This window comes from Bombina bombina, chromosome 1 (genome assembly GCF_027579735.1).
Source record: "Bombina bombina isolate aBomBom1 chromosome 1, aBomBom1.pri, whole genome shotgun sequence".
Classification (NCBI taxonomy): Eukaryota; Metazoa; Chordata; class Amphibia; order Anura; family Bombinatoridae; genus Bombina; species Bombina bombina.
Window position 1 is genome coordinate 764,672,373 of NC_069499.1, and position 24,210 is coordinate 764,696,582.

At 38.7% G+C, this 24,210-nt stretch overlaps 1 protein-coding gene and 1 non-coding gene across 2 annotated transcripts in view; both read right to left on the reverse strand.

Annotated features, from left to right (window-relative positions):
• The window catches only part of LOC128660866 (copper-transporting ATPase 1-like), a 157,623-nt gene that overhangs the window by 76,897 nt on the left and 56,516 nt on the right, over nt 1-24,210 (reverse strand). The window contains exon 2 of the mRNA XM_053714949.1: nt 23,397-23,537. Within this exon, the coding sequence (XP_053570924.1) occupies nt 23,397-23,516 (120 nt within the window). The 5' untranslated portion in view covers nt 23,517-23,537. The remainder of the gene's footprint in view (nt 1-23,396; nt 23,538-24,210) is intronic.
• On the reverse strand, nt 9,975-10,090 carry LOC128646365 (U5 spliceosomal RNA). Its single transcript, XR_008400302.1, has one exon. It is a non-coding gene; the product is annotated as a U5 spliceosomal RNA (small nuclear RNA).

The window sequence follows — 24,210 nt, forward strand, 5'->3', positions numbered from 1 at the left end:
TCAGGCGCAGTTTACTTTCAACTCGTAATATGAGCACAACCCGATGAGGGTTCTACTCGTAATTTGGCCCTTAGTAAGTGAAAGGTTATGATGTGTTCATATGTATGTGCAATATATGTTTGAGTGTGTATACATATACATACAAAAAAAACCTAGGTAAACAGCACTCTGCCGCCCCACTTTGTGAGTTTGCATGGTCTACCACTTTTTGGCTGGGCTGTTATTGCTCTTGGATGCTTCACAATAATAGCACTTACAGTTGACCAGAGCAGAAATTTCACAGACTGACTTGTGGCGAAGGTGGCATCGAATGACACTGCCACATTTACAGTCACTGAGCTTTTGTACTGCCAATGTTTGTCTATGGACATTTCACGGCTATGTGCTGGATGTTATGCATTGTGCTAATCTTTTCTAATCTATTTACCAGTTTGCATTGTTTTTACAATTTTTTTTATTAATTAAATTAAATTTTTAAAAGTTAGTCTGTCTTCTTAGAATGTATTAAAAAAAGACAAAATGAATTATTTAAATAGCCAATGTACAGGTCTCTTCTTTCCAAATTAGTCATACCCTTCTTTCATCACCCAAAACAAGGAGGAAAAATACATTCTCTGGACAAAAATCATCATTCTTTCATGGGAGCAAGAAAGTTTATTATTTTTATTTTTTGGAAAACAAAAAGAAAATTCCATATATACTGCAGCTCTAGATTGATTTTACAAAAGATCCTGAGCAAACCATGAAATTTAATAGAAACAAGGCTTTATAAGTTAGTTTTTTCATGAAAAGTGAAATCATAGAGGGGGGGGGGGGGGGGAAGACTAGAAATTATCACTAAAATATAAGCAATTTCTTTATCTTGGCCTATATCCCTGGGTAATAGTTACCAGTGAGAACCCCTCTCCCAATGGGTGTGGACAGAACTGCCCACTCACATAGTTACCAGTATAATTGTAACTTTGAAGCGCCACTCCTTCCTCCTCCTAGAGATATCCAGTCAAGATAGGTGGACCAGGCAGAAGTTAGGGAGCCTGGTAAGTATTACCCAGGGATAAGGGCCAAGATATAGAAATTGCTTATATTTTGGTGATAATTTCTAGTTATCTTGGCCCCTTCCTGGTAATACTTACCACGCACATCAAGTTTGTAGTTTGATACAAAGGTACATTTTGTAGGAGCTTGACCTTTTGCAATTATGAATAACCAATCAATCTTGCAAATATCTTATGTTCTTTTAACATAAATGTGCAAACAGTGCACAACAACCAGATGATACAAAGGTTTCTCTTGTGAATCTTGCTTTACTTGAGCAGAAATAAGACAGCACAATATCCTGCTCTTTATGGAAGTCGGAGACAACCTTAGGTAAAAACTCAGGCATAGTCCATAAAATAACTTTATCCTGATGGAAAATAATAAAAAAAAATCTTAAGCAGAAAGGGCTCGGAGTTCAGAGACAAGTCTAGCTGATGTAATGGCCACCAAAAAGATAGCCTCCAAATGTAAAAAACAAAATAAAATTTATTGTAAAGACTCAAATGGTCACTCTGATAAGGCATCCAAAACTAGAGGAAGATCCCAAGATGGCACTAAAGGTCTACTTGAAAGATGGACATGGGCAAAAGCTTGAAAAAACTGAATTGAAATTTCCTGAGCCCACTTAACTACAGAAATTGCTGTAATAGCAGAGACCTAAACCTTCATAGTTCTTGGACTAAGTCTTTGGAGAAACCCATCACGTAGGAGAAATCAATCAGCTGAGCCAAACCAAATGATGCTGTGGAAGCATTATATTGAATCATCGTATAAGAAAAAACACCCCATATTCTATAATAGATTTTGGAAGTAGACCCCTTCAAGGCTTGCAAAAGGGTTTGAATAATAGGAGCTGAAATATTCATCTGTTTGAGACAGGCAACCTCAGCAACCTTTCCGTTAACTTGAACTGCTGGGGATTCGGTTGAACTAATGGACCTTGACGTAGCACGTCCCAAGAAACTGAAAGAGGTCACGGAGGAAAAACTGCCATGCTTTGAACCAGTGGAAGCCAAGGTCTGTTGATCCCGAATGGAAGAATCACAATTAAGGCAGCTGTCCCTTTTTTAAATTATTTTCAGGAGATTAGAGAAATTGGTGGAAAACATAAGTCTGAATGGCCAGCGAGATTTTCTATCCCTGAAACAAACTGCGACCAGATTCTGAACAGGACACTGAGCCCAGTTGAAGATTGGTGTAACCTCTCTTAAGATAGGCTGAATTCCCCCTTGAAACAGGATATAAACTGTTGCAATCTTGTTGTCTGACCGGACTTTTACTGCCCTTCCTGCAAAAAGGTTCCAAAAATTAATTAAATGCATGATGGTAAGGATTCCCCTGACAAAGAGAACCTCAGTCTTGTTTGCTGGCATCTGTTTGAAGCAGAATTCAATTTGTTTACAGAAAACGTAGGCCTCTTGAAAGATTCTGAGTCTGAAACCAGTAATGCATGCAAAATTCTCATTTGTTCCATTGGAAATTAAATCTGTTGAGAATGACTGCTTGTTTTCTTGAAATTTCTCAGAAAATGGTACTGAAAAGGGCCAAATTCTCCATCTTGCCTATTTCTCCACACAAATGACCCAATGGTTTCAATCCACTGATGAACTGTAAGTTGCTTGACATGGCAAAGGGTCTGAAAATAATTTCTTAGGAACTGGATACATGGGAGTTGGCAGAAACAATATCCCTTTTAATGTGTTGAAATTGGGCACCTAAAAACACCAGCTTTTGATAAAGGATAAGATTACTTTTTTTATTGAAAATTTATGGGCTAACCATGGTCCTGAAGAAACTGCAACAAAACGTGTCTGTAAAGATAAGCCTGCTCCAGGGAAACTTTTGCTACAAAAGGAACCAAGAGATTTGTGAAGACTATTAGAGCTGTAGAAATGTCAAAGGGAAGCACAGTAAATTGAAAATGACTTCTCCAACTGTGAATCGTATTTAATTCCTGAAGGATTTTGCCATTGGAATAAGAAAATATGCATCCTTTAGATGAACTGAGAGGAGAAAAAACTTTGGAGGCATTAGATTGATGACAGAGAGGACAGATTCCATCTTGAACCTTTGAGAATCTAGCACAGGTCTCCAAGAACCACAAAGAGTGACTCTGAGTCCTGTCTAACTAAAGGCTGGACAGAACTAGGAGAAGGAAGGGGAATGTCATAATCCCATAAGCTCAGTTCAAACTAAAATGCAAACCGCACAGCGGGGACTTCTGGTGACCACCTTACTGGGCCCTGCCTAGGATTGAACCAAGGACTCCAGGTTCATAGTCTAGTTTGCTCTGTCTGTGCCACTGGAGGATGTTTACTTGAAGGGGTTTATGGAGCAATATTATCATCGGTAAGTGTGTATCTCAGCTCCACCCTTCCTGGATGCTACCCAATCAGGATCATCAGTAAGTATGACTCTCAGCTCCACCCTCCCTGGATGCTATCCAATCAGGGAAGTGCTCTCTGACTACATATTTACTAACCTATGCCTTAACTCCTTGCTTTGGCATTGAAGTCTATCCTGTTCCGGATTCCTGTTTGTTGTTGGACTTCCTGCTAGTGATATTAGGTTTGGATACTTGCCGCCTGCCTTTGGACCTTTAACTGTCCTGACATAGTCTCTCTCTCTGCATTTGGCACAGTTAGTACTACTGCTTGGACTTTCCCTGTTCCAGTTTTCCAGCTCCAGTATCTTATTGCCTGCTGTGCCTATTTGTTTATCCTGTCTCCAACACTGATTTTTCTGCTGCTTGCATTCAGCACATTGTATTTCCTTTGATTAGCCGAGAAGCTGGCATTCCCTTTGCTTTGCCCAGAAGCTGCATTTCCTTTGTTTAGCCCAGAAGTGTGTATTACAGTCCTTAGCTCTGAAGTGGGCCTTTCAGTACTTGGCTCTTGTCTATCTGAACTTACACATGAACATCAACTATACTGGTTTGTACAGTTTTTCTCTGTTAACTCTTGCTTGTACCCATTTCCCAGTATAAACTATTTCAGGACATTACTTGCCATTCGCCTGTGTAACATTCTCCTAACAAACAGGACTGTTGTATAGATTTGAGTCTCCAGTCTATTGCTATGTAATCTGCCAAGTTCCCTGCTAACCCTGCCATAGGGCTCCACCCTGATAAAGAGGCAAGAATCATGACAGGGTAGTGCTTCAAAGGGACAGTAAACGCAAACATTTTTATTGTTTAAAAAAAAAAAAAAAAAAAATAGATAATCCACAGTTAACTAGGTAATTGAGCAGTTCTGTCCACACCTCTTGGTAGAAGGGTTCTCACTTGTATTACAAGAGAGGACCAAGATAAAAGTAATTAAGATTTCATCATAAATTATTATTTGCTGCACATTTAGTTTTAAGATGGGATGAAGGCGTTTGCTTTAATCTGTATCAAAAACACCTCATATTTTTGTACATGAAAAAAAAAAAGCCTGATATTTATTCAAATGGCAGAGAGTTTTCAAGCTGTTCTTGGGGGGGGGGGGAAACAGCATTATGCTTGGAAGTGAATACCAACTAAAGTAGTGAGACGTTGGGATATTCTCTTGGGGGTCTTTTACTTTTTTTTTTTTAATTTAAACCATTTTGTTTATTTTTAAGGGGGGGTTGTTGTTTCGTGTGTGTGCCTAGTGACACAAGAAGGATGAAATCTTTAATTGGACCAAAAATAAATTGATGTATTAAAGGACAAGTAAATACAGTATGTTTGCATAATCAACAAATGCATGATAAGAAGACAATGCAATAGCACTTAAAGGGACAGTCTACCATAGAATTGTTATTGTTTTAAAAGATAGATAATCCCTTTATTACCCATTCCCCAGTTTTGCATAACCAACACAGTTATATTAATACACTTTTTACCTCTGTGATTACCTTGTATCTAAGAACCTTCTTCCAGCCCCCTGATCACATGACTGTGCCTGTTTTTATCTATTGTCTTAAATTTAGCATTGTTCTAAATCTTAAATAACCCCCTGTGCCTGAACACAGTGTTATCTATATGGCCCACGTGTACTTTCTGTCTCTTTGTGTTGAAAAGAGATTTAAAAAGCATGTGATAAGAGGCAGCCCTCAAAGGCTTAGAAATTAGCATATGAGCCTACCTATGTTTAGTTTAAACTAAGAATACCAAGAGAAAAAAGCTAATTTGATGATAAAAGTAAATTGGAAAGTTGATTAAAATTAAAAGTACTATCTGAATAATGAAAGTTTAATTTATACTAGACTGTCCCTTTAAGTCTGAAATTCAAATTAGTAGTAGATTTGTTTCTGACAAATTTCAAAGTTATATCTATTTCCATTCCTGTATCATGTGACAGCCATCAGCTAATTACAAATGCATATAGGCATATTCTGTGAATTCTTGCACATGCTCAGTAGCAGCTTAAATATAAAAAGATTGTGCACATTTTGTTAATGGAAGTAAATTGGAATTGTTTAAAACTGCATGCTCTATCGGAATCATGAAAGTTTAATTTTGACTTGAGTGTTTAAGCATATGCAAACACTATTTATAATGGTGCTCACCAGCAAGTAGATAGTGAACATCTGAAGTGAGAATACAAGTGTGTTTGTAGTCTTGTTTGCTTTTTGGATAGCATTTCCAAACCTTTTTGGCTCTACGAAGCATGAAATATTGCAAGTGCATACATTCTCTTGTAACAATTCACATATCAGCTGCACGGTGCTAATTCTGCTGGACCATTTGATGTTTAATAGTGGCTTTTTTCAAGAGGATTTTACATGGGATGTCAGTTTCGCTTGATTTTTAATAAGGGCCTTAGTGGGACATACATTTGATCTTATTGCATCAGTCCATTAACAATATGTAAACAAAGTTAATTTAATCCTGTCTTGAACATATTATTACCCTGAATGTGATTTGTTCCTAGTTAGCCTGAGGTCTAGAGTCTTATTGCAATAACCAGAGATATAGTGCTATTAATGTTGACTCTTTATTCAATTACAAGTGAAATCACATAGTCTCATCAGGCATAAAAGCTGCCAGGAGGAAATAATACAATTTGATCCCAGTAATCCTATTATAGCTCTAAGCCGAAATAAAACAGGTAAGATGCATTTAATGGAGAGTATTTCCCTAAATAACACATAGCTAACTGGTTTAATATTCTCAATAGTTTTACGATTTTCAGTAAGTTGAAAGCTACAAAACTAGATATCATAATTAAGAAAACTCTAAAGATATTAAAAGGGAAATTAAAGGGACAGTTCACTCAAAATTTTTCTCCCATTTAATTTGTTACCAATGATCCATTTTACCTGCTGGAGTGTATTAAATTGTTTACAAGTAGCTCCTTTACCCCTATTTTGGCCTTTGAAATAGCTGATTTAGCTTGACATTTCCCAAACTATACTGCAAGTTTTGATACTGGAGTCTCAGCTATTGAATAGCCTAAGTAAACACAGCCAGCAGAAGAAATTACACTCACAGTGGGGTGCAGGATAGTTAAGTAATAAAATGATATTTTTCCATTGTTCTCTCTATGTATTGAGCTTTAGTTTTCCAGACAAATATAAGATAAGGAAGCAAGTCTGTGTACACAAAGTGATAACATAATGAGATCTGATGTTACCTGAAGCTCAACCCATTGTAATAGGCTGTGGTTAAAAAGCACAAAACCAGCTACTCCGTATTCACAAATAAACCTGAAAATGCAATTTCTCATAAATTTTATACTCTGCAGCTGGTACAACAAGTCATTGAAAATACTCTTGGGCAGTAACTCCTCGCTATGCTATTGTCAAAGCCATTTTGTTTATTATACAAATCAGTAACATTGTTGTATTGTGTATGTGTGTGTGTGTATGTGTGTGTATGTGTGTGTATGTGTGTATATATATATATATATATATATATATATATATATATATATATATATATATATATATATATACATACATACATACACACACACATATATGTACATCCACACAGGTACATTTTACCAAAATCTAAACTTATTCTGAAACCCAAACTTTTTAAGAAATATTTTTTTAAAATGAAATTTTTAAAACAAATTAAATTATGCTTACCTGATAATTTTCTTTTCTTCTGACGGGGAGAGTCCACAGCTGCATTTATTACTTTGGGAATTCAGAACCTGGCCAACAGGAGGAGGCAAAGACACCCTAGCCAAAGGCTTAAATAACTCCCCCACTTCACTCATCCCCCAGTCATTATGCCAAGGGAATAAGGAACAGTAGGAGAAATATCAGGGTAAAAAAGGTGCCAGAAGAATACAAAATACCCCGTCAGAAGAAAAGAAAATTATCAGGTAAGCATAATTAAAGTTTTTCTTCTTAAACGGGGAGTCCACAGCTGCATTCATTACTTTTGGGAAAACAATACCCAAGCTATAGAGGACACTGAATGCAAAAAAAGGGTGGGTAGACAAGGTGACCCATTCGGAAGGCACCAAAGCCTGAAATTAACCAAACACCCGACAAAAAACAACTGCTTCACCAGAAACAGAAAGATAAAACCTGAAAGGACCAGGTAACTGCCCATCAGTTAAAACCAGCAAGGTGCTAGAAAGAGACCGCTCAGAACCAGTAGATTCCACTGAGCACAAAGCCTCCGAAGAGACAAGTCCCGCAGGCTCCAAGCCCACAGTTAAACTTACCCCCGACCCGAGGGAAGGGGACCTCCACATATCCCCTGAAGGGAAGAGGAAGAAGAAGAACTCAACAGAGATCTAAAGCCCAACAAGCTAGGGTAAAAGGAACCCTAGCCGAACTCCAAGCGCAAACAAAGGTTGTATCAGGACAAAAACGCATAGAGGATGAACTCCGACGACTGAACAAAGAAGGGGGGGGGGAAACCCTATCCCAATCTGAACGGAAGTCCAAGGGACCATGTAATGTCCAAACCCTGGAGACCTAGAGAGACAAAGTAGACCCCATCCCTCACAAAGCATGCAATCTGCACTAAGGAGTGACCGAGGGATTAAAAAAAAAAAAAAAAAAAAAACGCCTAAAAATAGCACCATAAATCTTATAGTGCTCCAGAAGAAGCCACAGGCTTCCCTCTGCAACAGAAGTCTAGCAGACTCCAGCCGTTAACACTAGCCAACCATACTAGGAACTGCACCAGGACTCCCACAGAGGAAAAATTCCTAAGAAGTGCAGAAACCCACTCCCTCCCAGGAAAAACAAGGAAGTAGGAGAGCATCCAAAACCAGCAGAGAACGCCCCCTGCTGAGGAAGGAAACACAGCAATGCCTCCCAGTTAAGGAGGGATCACAAGATCTAAGTAAGATACACGGTCCAGGCTCAACCAAACAGACAGACCTCTGATCCCCTCTCAGAGGCAACGGACACAGCACCAAAGCGACTGCCAATGTCCGAAAGCAGGGAAATAAACCATTCCCCCGGACCTACCAAACCCTTAGTAAGGAAAAAGGAGGAAAAAGGAGGGGAACTAAATTGAACGGTACCAATGGGTAGAGCAAACTCCACCATTTGCTAACAAGACTGGCATGCTAACCAACTAAGTTATGACAGAACATAGGATGAGCTCGGCTTCCAGGACCCAGACAGATCCTTACCGTACAAGAAGGGACACTTCCAGGCAAACAGAGAGACTATACTGAACCAACAGTGATGGCACGATACCGGAATCCAACCCTTCATGACATCCTGCACGCAAGGCAGGAGGGACCCCACTGAACAGAGGAAGACCTCCAGGGCACTAGGTGGATACTAGTATGCCCCAATCGCCCTAAGGGGAGGAGAAAGTCAAATATAACCGCTCACCTGTCCACAGACATGGAGAGTGCTGCAGCAGACAGACGGCAAAGGCAATACTGATCGTAGAGGAACGATCCGGCTGCAACAGCTGGCCCAGCAGAAAAACAAACAGCCATCTAGCCCCTTTTAAGGTGCAAATAGCTGCAACAGATTGTGACTGCTATCACCTGCTTGCTAGGCAGTTAAACTACCCCTCAGGTTATTTCCAAGTCTCTGATAAGAGAAAAACAAAACCCCCTGAAAAGGCAAGTGGAATTCTCAGAACCGGAAAATCTGAACCGCCCAAGACCAATCTAAGAGATGCAGTGAGATATCCAAGACAAGAACATGTCCGGAAAACCGGACATCCGGAAACCGGAGCCTGCTACAAGGTAGTAACCCCTGAGGAACCATAGGGGTACCTCATACGGAGAACCTGTACCCAAGGAGATGCAACCACAGCCACTTCCAAAGGTCCTTGGACACTGGACGTTCGTTAAGCATCCCAGAGACAGAGAGCATATCTCCTAAAGGCTCTAGGGACAACACCCCAAAGTAAAATCTCAAAACTAGATAATCCAGCTTGAGAAGATAAAATAGTCTCCAAACAATTGCTTCATGATCACCTCCCGGAAATCCCCACAGCTCAAGGAATTAACGATGGACGAGCCTCACAATTTCTGTTGAGCAATAGATAAAACCATCTTAGTAAGGGCAGCTTCAGGAAAAAACGGAGACAAACGCATTCTCCAGAGCCCCAACAAATGGGAGCAGACGAGAAACAGGAGGAGGAAGAAAAAGAACTTCCCAAACAGATGATCCCATAACCAGCCCCAAGAGGGGGAAAAAGAAGCCTAAGACGTCTCGACCCCTTAAGGAAGAGTTCCGTCATCAAGGCTTCAAAAATACATTCGATAAGAATACCATAAAGGAGATAAAAATCGGCCCAACCTGGTAACCCAGATGTTGAAGGAATCATCTAAACCTTCAGACCCATTGGGAATGGAAAAACCTAGCTCTGAGGCCAAGGACCTCTGGAATCAACAGAGTAATCTTCAGCAGGATCCGCTTCAGGAACCCGCCAACAATCAGGAACAGGACAAAGAGGACTGAGCACAATTGCCTCACCCAAAAGAAGAAACGAGAACCAGCCTGACGTCTAAGAAGGAAAGGCCTCCTCTCCATGACTTAGACCCGCAAGGGGCAAGTATTTTGTGAAAACTCATGGATGTTCCTCTCCACGGAAATCTTTAGTAAAGGCGAAAGCTTTATTCGATCCGAAGAGAACTAGGGGTATAATGAACTCCTCATCTGAGTGAGCAACTCACCACCCAACCAGGACAGACAGATATACCGGCACCACATGGGTGATATAGGCCTAAAGGACCAGAAAATAGTGCCCAACCAGGACCAGCCTGCTACATAGGGCATTCAGAACTGACCCAGGCCACAGAAAAATTAAAAACCCCAACAGGAATGGACAAAAGGAACTATAGACATAACAATGTACTAACACCTTAACATGCAACCTCCGCGGAAGTGCTCAAGCGACCACAAATTCGCTAGTATCAAATTCCAGAAAAGAAATGTTTCCCACCGGAAAAATTAAAACAGACAAGAGCTTTTCGAAAAGATATAAAACCATCCTACCGGATCAAAGGAAAAAGAGGGCAGCACCCGCAGGTGAACGCCCAAGAAGAATGGGTACACTAACAGGACCAGCCAATCAGAGACCCCATTCTCCCGAAGCTCAGGACTGGAATAAGATACTCCAAAAGAAAGTAAATTGGAGACGACAAGGAGATTAACTTCATCCCCCCCCCCCCACGTCAACCTATCTTTCCGTCTGGTACAGCAGACCGAGGATCCCTCAACCCATTAGGATCGTGATCCTCCAGCACTGCCAAAACATGTTGCAGTAGTACACGAAGGCGCGCCAGTCTATAACAAAAAGCAAAACTTACCTCCGCTGGGCCAACTGAAGACCCTGACAATTGGGCCCCAAAGTTTCAGAGGCAACCGCTTCCCAAGATGGCTGATCTGACCCAGACGATCCCATGACCAACGAGCCCTGGTTAACAGAACACGAACAGTATCTCATCAACACTTCCCTCACAGGAAGGTGTAAAAGCACCAACGCCATAGATATGGCCATGCGGAACCGTTCCGTAACCTCTGGAGGAAACCAGCATTAGAGACACCTGCGTTTGTAGCTAGGGAAGGATCTAGGGCACACGCCTCGCGGGCTGTGGGATCCCCAGGGACGGATGGCTCGGCAGTCTCTAAGGTCCCTGTTGTGGGAGAAGAGAGCACTCTAAAGCGGCATTCAGAACATAATTGATGGGCATGGATTACCCGGACCATCTCATACTCTTCGCAAGTAGTAGAATCTGAATCAGAGACATCCGTCTCCAAAAAATCAGAATCCTCCATAACTTGGATAAAAATTATGGAGAGAAGAAAAATAAAAACGGCACCTTACACCCCCAATGGCTGGGGCACTCACCACCTCCTGAGATCCAGACTCTCTCTGTCGCCACGCGGTCAAGAATACGGAAATGGAGTGCAGAACGTGACCACGCCTAGTCACAAGGTACACCGTTCAGGCCAGAAAAAAGTGCGCCAAGGCCACAAGAGCCTGACAAAAAAAGGCTGTTATGTTCCAATATAGCCACGAGCCCAAGCGTCACTACACAATAGCAGACAGAATCACATAACAAACACAATTAAAGTCCCCCCTGTTCAATAACAGCATCAGGAGATATTAACCCTTGATTCCATAACGATAAAAGGAGTTGCACTGAGACCCTGACTTCTTCGTTCACATTACACTCACACATCGAAGTAAACTGAAACGATCTTACCAGAATCTATGCCGTGGAACAGGAACACAGCCCTTCAAGTGTGACAGATAGTAGCGTTGCTTCTGACATGGACTTGAGTGAAGAAAGCAGGCAGCGAAACTCATCAACGCTGATTGCTAAGGAGCTGTTAACATGAGTCGGGATGGTTTCGCAGAAAGACTCTACCTGCATCTCCGTACTCTAACCTTCATCCTTGCTCTCACTGAGAGGCTGACAGGATTACTTAAAACTCCAGTCCCGTTTCGAAGAGTACTACCCTCCATAAGAGACTATCTTTAATCTTCCGACACTTCTCTGCCAACCTCCTGTGACGAAAGGCAAAAAATGACTGGGGGATGAGGGAAGTGGGCGAGGTATTTAAGCCTTTGGCTGGTGTGTCTTTGCCTCCTCCTGGTGGCCAGGATCTGAATTCCCAAAAGTAATGAATGCAGCTGTGGACTCTCCCTGTTTAAGAAGAAAACACCTTTAGGTTGCAGGTATAAGCGGTATTATGACATGTAAATATTACCTAAATGACATAAGATATTGTTTACATTTGGTAACATCCCCTCTCAAAAACTGTCCTATTTTATAGATACAAATATTCCAAAATCCTGTATATATACACAATGGAGAAATATATGCACTAAACAAAATTGGCCAAGGCCCAATATTTCTGTGAAAATCTGAATAACATATCAAACCCTAGAAAGTTTTGGAAACTCATAAATAACTTACACACTCCACCAATCCACTCCCAACCCTCCACTGTCAATGTGGACAACCAAACCCTGCAACTCCCCTTAGAAGTAGCAAATGCCTTTAACAATTATTTTGTTGGATGCTCCACCACCCTGATTGACAAACTAATAAATGACACGCATCCTGAAACTACAAATGTGGATCAGGCGCCATTAAATCAGCAAACACCCAATTATAGAGAAATTCAATTTTAGACCCATCAATGTCATTAACACCTTAATAATATAAAAATGAAAAACCAGTCTGGACCTGATCAAATCCCAGCAATACTGTTGCGCCGGCAATTGCTAAACCTGTCACAACCCTAATTAACGAATCCTTGGTGTCTGGATACATACCCAAACTCTGAAAAACTGCAAAAGTAGTGCCTATCCATATGTGATATCCCTTTAAGACTTTCTGACTATCAGCACTTCCTCCTATTTAAGGAAGTGCTTTTCCATTACTCAGTGCCTGAAAATTAAAGTGGATTCTCTCATCCTGTGTTACTGCTCTTTCCAAGCAGTATACTTTTCCCTTTCAGGTCTTAAGTATTTTATTTTTTGAAGGCTGTTTGTGTCTCAAAGTTTGCTGCACTTCTTTCCTGATTCTTTTGGACTGATACTTCTAATCATATCCCTACGCTACCGGAACTCTATCACACGCGGCTGAAGCCGCACTCACACAAGCTGCTACCGGAACGCCGCTCTCTACTAATCTCCGGTTTAGCACTTACTCTGCTGTTATTACCGCTCTCCACGCTACACCATCGCTTCTGGGGAAATCTGGTCTTGTCACCACGCTGGTTTGGGTATCGTATTGTATACAAATCATAAGGTTTCCAAATATAACGCTAAGTGTCTTTACTTACCTGAGGTGTATTACACTGAATTAACCTCCTCCTTGCTGGTCAATATTGCGTGTGTGTTGGAACATTGTATATATATTTTAGAGTGTTTGTGTGAGTGCGTGAAACTTAAGGAAAGATATTTGAACATTACTTTATCTAGAGTTGAACTCTATCACACTTCGTTTCTTATCCTGAATATAAAGGATTTTTTCTCATTTTTTCTTTTTCGATAATATTAAGGAATCATTGCTTATATTATAGAGGCTTAATAAGTTTCTCTCATAAGATTTATTATTATCATTCATAGAGGTTTAAACCATACTTTTCACTTCAATTACTAAAAGTAAATGCTCACCTTGTACATGCTAGTAGAACAAGTTATATTTACTTGCTGTTTACAAGAAAAGAGCTACATTCCATTTATTTTATTTTTTATTATTTTTCTCTGAAGTTTGGTGAGACAAAATTATCACAGAATTTTCAGGCCTAAAAAATAAAGTTTATTTTTTTTATTTTTGGAAGATGGATCCCAATGAAATTAAAAATGAATTTTCTAATATTCATCAAAAACTAGAATATCTTGCTAGAGCCTTAACAGAGGTACAAACTGAAAATAAAGCTCTCAAAACCTTAATAAAAGATTGTATGTCAGGGAAAGAAGCAGGAATTGCTGAACCTCACATACAATACCCACAACCCTTCTCTGGCAAGCGCAGCGAATTCAGGGATTTTAAAAGTGCATGCAAACTTCTTTTCTCACTTAGACCTAAAACATACCATAGTGAAAGGATAAAGGTCTGTACCACTATTTCCTTCCTCCAGGGGGAGCCACGCTCCTGGGCCAATAGATTCTTTGAAAGTGAACATCCAATATTAGATTCGCTTGAAGAATTTTTTCTAGCTATGACTGCCTTGTATGAGGAGTCCCACACTCAAATAACAGCTGAAAATAAACTAAGATCTATGAGACAGGGGAAAAGAAACATTGAAGAATATATTACTGAATTTCAAATGTGGATAGATGACTCTCAATGGAACGATATCAGCTTAAAGAACCAATTCAGATTGGGTCTCTCTGAATCCCTTAAAGATGAATTGTCACGATTAGAGATGCCTGACACACTGAATGGGTTGATGAAATTAAGCACCACTTTGGACCGAAGGTTACGTGAAAGAAAGGCTGAAAGAGCTTCCTATGAAGTTGTGCCCAGACGTTCCTATCCCTGTTCTACAACCATGGAAAAAGCTGTTTCAAACCAGGTTCCTATGGAAATTGGAACTATAAGGGGTCCTCTAACCCCAGAAGAAAAAACCAGACGCAGATTAGAAAATCTCTGTCTTTATTGTGGACAAAAGGACCACTCCGTCACAAATTGTCCATCTCTATTGAGACAGAAAAAGGGTAAGGGTAGTTTCAATCACAATATTTTTCACATTACCCAAAATCCACATCTCACTCTCACCTTTTCTTTACAGTGGGATCAGAAAAACATGCGATCTAACGCTTTGATTGATTCTGGGGCGTCAGGAAATTATATAGATATAGCATATGTTAAGCTCAATAAAATTCCAACTGTTGTCAAAACACATCCTGTTTCAGTTAAACTTATTGATGGTTCTATTATACAACAGGGCCCCATTACCCATCAGACAATCCCTTTACTCATAACAACTGACCAAGGACATTCCGAATATATTACTTTTGACCTCATACCTATCTACATGCATACTATCATCTTAGGATTTAGCTGGTTACAAATACATAATCCTCATATTGACTGGTCATCACCACAAGTAAACTTTGACTCTGACTATTGTATAAAGACTTGTTTTCCCTATCAGGTAATCTCTACTATAGAACATGAGCTGCCTCAAATTTATCAGGACCTGGCAGAGGTGTTTGACCTCAAGGAGGCAGAAAACCTCCCACCACATAGGGAATTTGACTGTCCCATTGATTTAATACCGGGATCTCAAATACCACATGGAAAGATTTACCCTCTTTCACAAGAAGAATTGGTATATCTAAGATCATATTTAGATGAAAACTTGCGAAAAGGGTTCATCTCACACTCAACATCCCCTGCTGCTGCAGGACTGTTTTTAGTACGCAACAAAGATGGAACAATAAGACCTATTATTGACTACAGGGCATTGAATGAAATAACAATTAAAAATAGGTATCCTCTACCTCTCATACCAGAGTTACTCGAAAGATTAAATGAGGCCACGATCTACTCAAAATTAAATCTAAAGGGCGCTTATAATCTTATTCGCATAAAGGAAGGACACGAATGGAAAACCGCGTTCAGAACCCGTTATGGTCTTTTCCAGTATAACGTAATGCCCTTTGGTCTAAGCAATGCTCCCGCAACCTTCCAACATTTTATCAACGAAATTTTTCATGATCTAATGGATATCTGTGTCATCATATATCTAGATGATATTCTGATTTATTCGAAATCTTCCATAGAACATGAAAAACATGTTAGGTGGGTTCTTACTCGTCTCAAGGAGCATAAGTTATATGCAAAGCTGGAAAAATGTGTTTTCCATGTCTCTAAAATAAAGTTTTTGGGTTATATAATTACCCCAAACAAAATAGAAATGGATCCTGAAAAAGTAGCCGCAATTAAAGACTGGCCTATACCCACTACAGTAAAAGCATTACAGCGATTTATTGATTTCGCAAATTATTACCGTAAATTTATTAAAAACTTCTCCTCAGTGATAAAACCACTAACACAATTAACTAGTATAAAACAGCGCTTTAAGTGGTCTGAACAAGCCCAGAAGACTTTTGATAGTCTTAAGGAAATGTTCACAACAGCTCCAATACTAACACTGCCTAAATTTGATCAACAATTCCTGTTGGAAGTTGATGCATCGAACACAGGCATTGGGGCTATTCTTTCCCAACAAAATAAGGAGACAGGTGAAGTTCATCCCATTGCGTTCTATTCAAGAACTTTGACTTGTGCTGAAGCTAACTATAGTGTTGGAGACAAAGAACTCCTTGCTATTAAGTGTTCACTAGAACAATGGAGACACCTACTAGAAGGATCAGTAATTCCATTTCTTATTTATACTGATCATAAAAACTTAGAATACTTAAAGAAGAATAAGACTTTAACAGCTAGACAAGCAAGGTGGTCACTTTTTTTAGATCGCTTTAACTTTTTAATAACTTATAAACCTGGGAGTCAAAACACAAAGGCAGATGCACTTTCTCGTATTCATGAGTTACTTCCTCATGAACAACCTAACTTCACTATCCCTCCAGAAAAGATAATAGGTACCTTAACACCCTTAGAAGAAGAGATTTACACTGCTCTAAAACATGATTCAATACCACTACAGAATTGTTCTAAAGATCCTACTACAGGTCTTTTTTATCATGAGGAAAAGTTATACATACCTGAGAAAATAAGGTCTTCCATTCTCACACATACCCATGATGACACCATATCTGGTCACCCAGGGATACAGAAAACCATTGAACTTACCCGTCGTAAGTTTTGGTGGCCAGGGATGAATAAATACATTTATGATTATGTCTCTAGGTGTGAGAATTGCGCTAGAAATAAAATTGAACATACAAAACCCAGAGGGTTACTTAGACCTCTGCCCATTCCAGATAAACCATGGAGTACTATTGCCATGGATTTTATAGTGGAGTTACCTGCATCACAACAATATAACACTATCATGGTAGTAGTCGACCATTTAACAAGACTGGCTCATTTTATTCCACTCAAGGGATTACCAACTGCCATGACTACAGCTAAAGTATTTCTTGATCAGGTTGTAAGACTACACGGTTTACCCTCTAATATTATTACTGATAGGGGTACCCAATTCACCTCTTCCTTCTGGAGATCTTTGTGTAAGCTACTGAAAATTGATCATCGCTACACTACTGCTTTCCATCCACAGACAAATGGGTTGACAGAAAGACTGAACCAGACCATTGAACACTTTTTACGTTGTTATATTTCACATTTACAAGATGACTGGCTAATTTACCTTCCTATGGCAGAATTTACTCATAATAATTCATTGTGTTCCTCAACCAAAACATCCCCCTTTTTCGCAACTTATGGGTACCATCCTAACACTATAACCTTGTCCCACAAAACAGTGAATTCCCCTTCAGCTTTAGATTTTTCTTCCAAACCTCAAGATCGATTGAAAGTATTGAAAACACATCTAGCTGAGGCTAAGGAATACCAAAAGAAATACTATGATCGGAAACATTCGATTGGACCTGAATATAAAATAGGTGACTTAGTGTTAATCTCTACTAAAAACCTCAAACTTCAGGTCCCTAGCAAGAAATTGGCTAACCAGTTTCTGGGACCTTACCCTGTAGAGCAGATAATAAATCCCAATGTGGTCAAGCTCACGTTACCCAAGGATTACAAGTTTCATCCCACCTTCCATATTTCATTATTGAAACCTTTTCATTCAATGACACGCACGGCAGTTGATCTTCCGCCTCCTGTCTCAGTGGATCTTCAAGAGGAATTTGAAGTTGAATCAATATTGGATTCTAGGATTCGACGACAAAGATTAGAATATCTCATCAGATGGAAGGGTTATGGTCCAGAGGATGATTCCTGGCATCTTCATTCAGAAGTTCATGCCCCTCGTCTGGTGAAGTCATTTCATCATCGTTACCCCCTTAAACCTGGTCTGGAATCCCCGGGGGTGATTCCCTGAGAAGGGGGGGATGTGATATCCCTTTAAGACTTTCTGACTATCAGCACTTCCTCCTATTTAAGGAAGTGCTTTTCCATTACTCAGTGCCTGAAAATTAAAGTGGATTCTCTCATCCTGTGTTACTGCTCTTTCCAAGCAGTATACTTTTCCCTTTCAGGTCTTAAGTATTTTATTTTTTGAAGGCTGTTTGTGTCTCAAAGTTTGCTGCACTTCTTTCCTGATTCTTTTGGACTGATACTTCTAATCATATCCCTACGCTACCGGAACTCTATCACACGCGGCTGAAGCCGCACTCACACAAGCTGCTACCGGAACGCCGCTCTCTACTAATCTCCGGTTTAGCACTTACTCTGCTGTTATTACCGCTCTCCACGCTACACCATCGCTTCTGGGGAAATCTGGTCTTGTCACCACGCTGGTTTCGGTATCGTATTGTATACAAATCATAAGGTTTCCAAATATAACGCTAAGTGTCTTTACTTACCTGAGGTGTATTACACTGAATTAACCTCCTCCTTGCTGGTCAATATTGCGTGTGTGTTGGAACATTGTATATATATTTTAGAGTGTTTGTGTGAGTGTGTGAAACTTAAGGAAAGATATTTGAACATTACTTTATCTAGAGTTGAACTCTATCACTTCGTTTCTTATCCTGAATATAAAGGATTTTTTCTCATTTTTTCTTTTTCGATAATATTAAGGAATCATTGCTTATATTATAGAGGCTTAATAAGTTTCTCTCATAAGATTTATTATTATCATTCATAGAGGTTTAAACCATACTTTTCACTTCAATTACTAAAAGTAAATGCTCACCTTGTACATGCTAGTAGAACAAGTTATATTTACTTGCTGTTTACAAGAAAAGAGCTACATTCCATTTATTTTATTTTTTATTATTTTTCTCTGAAGTTTGGTGAGACAAAATTATCACACCATAAAAGTGTGGAGTTAACCTTGGTTTCTAACTATCGCCCTATATCTTTGCTCCCAGTATTGTCAAAAAAATCTTAGAAAAATGCGTCCATACGCAATTTTGTGAGTATTACCAACAATCTAACTATCTGACCCCTGAGCAATCAGGTTTTCGCCCGAATCACTCCACTACAACTGCCCTCCTAAAAGTTTGCAACAACATCCAAACTGGCATGGAACAAGGAGACCTTACTGGAGCTATTTTCCTTGATTTTGCAAAGGCCTTTGACACAGTAGACCACAGTAGACCACAGACATACTACTGCTCAAACAAAAAAAACTCTGGTATAGCTGATCGCCCGTTAACCTGGTTTCGATCATATGTATCGGATCGATCACAATATGTCTCCATTTCTGACAGCAACTCCCTCTCTCTCCCAGTCACGTGTGGTGTTCCCCAAGGTTCAATTCTCGGCCCCCTACTATTCACATTATTCATAAATGATCTGCCTAATGTCTGCAAATCCTCAACTGTACACATGTACGCAGATGACACGGTAATCTATGCAAACAATTCCGATCTGCCGCAGCTTGAAGCAGTGCTTCAAGACCAGTTCACAGAGGTAGAAAAGTGGATCTCAAAAAACAAACTCTTCCTAAACACTGACAAAACTGTCACAATGATCTTTGTAACAGGACCTAAATTACACAAACTACAAAATTCCCATCTATGCAACAAAACAAAATCAAATTGCCCGCTGACCGCAGTCCACTCTTTCAAATACTTGGGTATGTTGTTAAACCCCAATCTATTTTTAGCCTCCATATAGAAAAACTTGCATCTAAACTTTATCCAAAACTAGGTGCCCTGTACAGAAACAAATCCTGCCTCAGCCCTACAGTAAATGCTGATGCCTAATATGGATTATGGGGACATAGCATATGCAAACTCACCTAAATAAACTTAATACATTGTATAACTCGTTCTGCCGCTTTGTGCTACAATGTAACTACAGGACCCACCATTGTGACATGCTAAAAGAACTAAACTGGCTGTCGCTGGAATCCAGACGCACCCTCCATCTTTCCTGCCATGTGTTTAAGAGCTTTTCTGGGAAGCTCCCACCCTACCTAAGCAGAATGCTCTTCCCAGCTATTCTCACCTCCTATAACCTCCGATACAGTACCAGCACATTATTTAGTCTGCCTCCATTATACAAAAAGAAAGCAGCTCGATCCTCCTTTTCCTACAGAGTGCCACAATTATGGAACAACCTCCCGCACACTTTCAAACCTTCCCCAAGCCTAATATCCTTTAAGAGATCCCTCTCTACATATCTCAAAACAGAATGCTCCTGTCATGGTTGATTATATATTTCCTACCTGTTCTAAGTTAAATGTTTGCATATATTGTGTATTGTTGTTTTTGTATTGTATTGTACCCTATTGTATCAATGCAATGTTTTGTGAACCCAGGACATACTTGAAAACTAAATAAATCTCAATGTATCCTTCCTGGTAAAATATTTTATAAATAATAATAATTCCATTAACAAGATGTGCACAGTCTTTTTATATTTAACCTTTTTGAGCCACCACCTCCTATTGAACATGTGCAAAAATGCACAGAATATATGTAAATGCTTTTGTGATTGGCTGATGGCTGTCACATGATACGGGGGAGTGGAAATAGATATAACTTTGAAATTTGTCAGAAACAAATCTACTACTCATTTGAAGTTCAGACTAAGTGCTATTGCATTGTCTTTTTGTCATGCATGTGTTGATTATGCAAATCAAATGTATTTACTGGTCCTTTTAATTCTCTTATAATTACAGCACTAGTCTTTTCTATTTGTATATGAGCATGAGGGAAAGGGAGAGAGAAATGTAAAATATAAAGGCCTAGGGCAGTTTAGAAACTAAGACAGGTTTCCTCTCACCTTAATTATTATGACTTAAAGGGCCACTAAACCCAAAATCTTTCTTTCATGATTCAGATAGAACATACACATTTAAACAACATTACAATTTACTTCTATTATTTATTTTGCTTCATTTTTTAGATATCCTTATTTGAAGAAAAAGCAATGCACATGGGTGAGCCAATCGCATGAAGCTTCTATGTGCAGCAACCAATCAGCAGCTACTGAGCATATCTAGATATGCTTTTCAGCAATGAATATCAAGAGAATAAAACAAATTAGATAATAGAAGTAAATTAGAAAGATGTTTAAAAATGCATTCTCTTTCTACATCATGAAAGAAAAAATGTGGGTATCATGGCCCTTTAAGCTAATTACAAGTACAAGATAGTGAAAATAAAGGCATCTCGTGTTTATTGTTTTGCACATCCTATTATATCTGCTATTACACCAAACCTAATGGAGATGCAATTATATAGGGAAGTCGTAGGAGAAAAATCACATTGCTAAGGCTTTACAATTGCATTCAGAAGGTTTAAAACAAATAGTGGTGTCCATTGAAAATTAAATCCAGCAACTGGGACATGGAAGTGAAAATGTGGTTAAAATTTGGCGCATTTCAAGGAGAGCATATTGAAGTATGCTCAGGAGTGTGCATGTGTATTAAGCACGAAAATGCTGCCATATAGTGTCTTAACATACATTAAAGCTCCCGAATCTACCTCAGTATGCTCTAATGGAAAGGTGCTAAGTATCAACCAAGGAGAACAAGAGGAAAAGGTAAATTTGATAATGAAAGTTAATTGGAAAATGCACGCTCTTAAAGAGTTTAAAGGGACATGAAACCTAAAATGTTTCTTTCCTGATTCAGATAGAGTGCACAAATGTTTTTTTTTTTTTTTTTTAAAGTTTTCATTTAATATCTATAATCAACTTTACTTTGTCTTATTGGTGTCCTTTGTTGAAAAGCAGGTAGGTAGGCTCAGATGAGGGCACATGTCTGGGGCAATATATGCTAGCAGTTTTGCTAAAGTACTTTTAAAATGGAAATATATTTTTAAGAGCACTAGTTGGCAGCAGTGTTTGCCATGTAGTGCTCCAGATAATGATGGGAATAAAGTACATTTTGAAATAGAAGGAAAGCAGAAAGTTTTTTTTTTAATTAAACATGCAGACCTCCTATAATACTCATAATCCACAGATAACCAAGTATCTCATATTTTTTATCAGTTCTGGTTGAAGACTTGTTTAATTGTTTCTGTGTATCACATCACCAACCATTTCATGTTCCACTTGTAAGCAGTCTTGTATTTTCTATCAAATGATCATTAGTTTTTTCAAATTAGAATTTCAAAGGAGGTAGTCGCTCCTTTGAAATTCTATCTTGAAACACTAATGATCATTTGAAATTCAAGTGTTATTGCATTGCCTTTTCATTATGCATTAATAATGTAGTGTTCCTTTATTGTCTAGGTAAACATATACTTCATTATGCAGGATAGAAGTTCACTACACAGTCTCTGTCATAGTGACAACATATTTACATTGGGCTATGTGTTTGTCCAGCAGCAGCCTATTTACTTATCTTTATTTTATGCCAGGGGTTAGTAAATCTATTTCAAATTTAGAACCCGGTATTGAAATGGAGGAGCGTAAATACATTTTATTAAAAGGGGCAGTAAACACCTTGAGATTTTAATATAAAATGTTTGACGTAAAGAGATAACTTTAGAATATACTTGCACTATTTATTTTGTCCCTTTTTCAGGTCATTTAGCTCTGGAGATGTGGATTTTCTAATTCTCAGAGCTTGAATTACACCTTGTTGACTTCTCAAGTCTAACTCTGCTATATATCGTTCCCTAACTGGCTTTATCAGATAACTAAACAACGCTTTTTGCACTAACATTCTTATCACGACTACCCTTTTTGTCTGCAGAGTAAAACCCAGATTGGCTCCTCCAAACAAGGCAAATAGTGGGTGAAGTTTGGCTATTGAAAACAATTGCAGTAAAAAAGATGCTGTTTTAAAAATGTTAAGACTCGGCTGATATGTTGTTTTATGGCAAGACAACAGAAATGTTTTGTAACTACAAGGTGTTTACTGTCCCTTTAAGAAGAAAAAAATGAGAATTGTATATAGAGATTGCCAGAATGATGCAAAAGATTAAAGGACCATATAATGCAGTAGATTTGCATAATTAACAAATGCATAATGAAAAGACAATACAATAACACATACTCAAATAAGCAGTAGATTTTTTTTTCTGACAAAAGTATTTTTTCAATCATTTTCCAGCCCCCTGTATAATGTAAAAGTCTAATTTAAGATTGTGTAGAATTTGCCAAGACGTGTTCTGTGTACAGTTTTACGGTCCTTAGACAAAGGGAACCCAGAAGGCTGATCGGCTATGTAGCCTGCTGTGACTATAAACAGAAGTAAGAAAGCAGACCTAAAACAAGGAAGGGTTTTTCCTAAATGCTAACAAACTAGTTTCATACTTATTTCATGACTAATGAATAGTGCATCATTCTGCCAATTCCAATAGTAAATAAGACAAAATACAATGACACAGTATCCCTTGTTCTGAACATGTAGGTACTCACCTGAATACTGTGAACCCCGTTTAGGCTCTGAATTTTTTGCTCAATTGTTTGGACGCAGGAGTTGCAGGTCATCCCCTCCACGGGGATAATGACAAGGTGTGCAGTGGAAACCCCCTCCATCCTGCGTCAGTCTTCACATTACTAAAGAAAACCAACACAGCAGCATAATGTTAATTTTTCTTCATATATGCTAAGCTAGAAAACAAAAATGCATGCAGACTTTGTATTAATAATAAAAAGATTAGGATAATTTAGCAGAATTAAATTTCCTTTCTGTAATACAAAACTTGTCCTTTCTTTCAAAAGATGTGAGCACTGACTGGTTTAATATCAACCATCCTCAGACCTGATGTCACTGTGTCGTTGTGACCAGTTCCCTCTAGCAGAAGCAGTGTTCATTCATTTAAATTTTGCATTGAATGCAGCCGATTCAACGTGAGAGGATACATCAGTACAAAGTCAATATTCTGTTCTATATAACTTCTCACATTCTACCATGTAGGAGACTGGCTTTAAAATTTTCAATTAGCATTATACATACAAGCATTATTTAGCTCATCAATTTTATACAACGATCCTGTGCTAAAAATTTGTGTGAGAGTGTATGTATGTATGTATGTATGTATGTATGTATGTATGTATGTATGTATGTATGTATGTATGTATATATATATATATATACACACATATATATATATATATATATATATATATATATATATATATATATATATATATATATATATATATATATATATATATACATACACACACACACATACACATACATACATACATACACAAACGCGTGTAT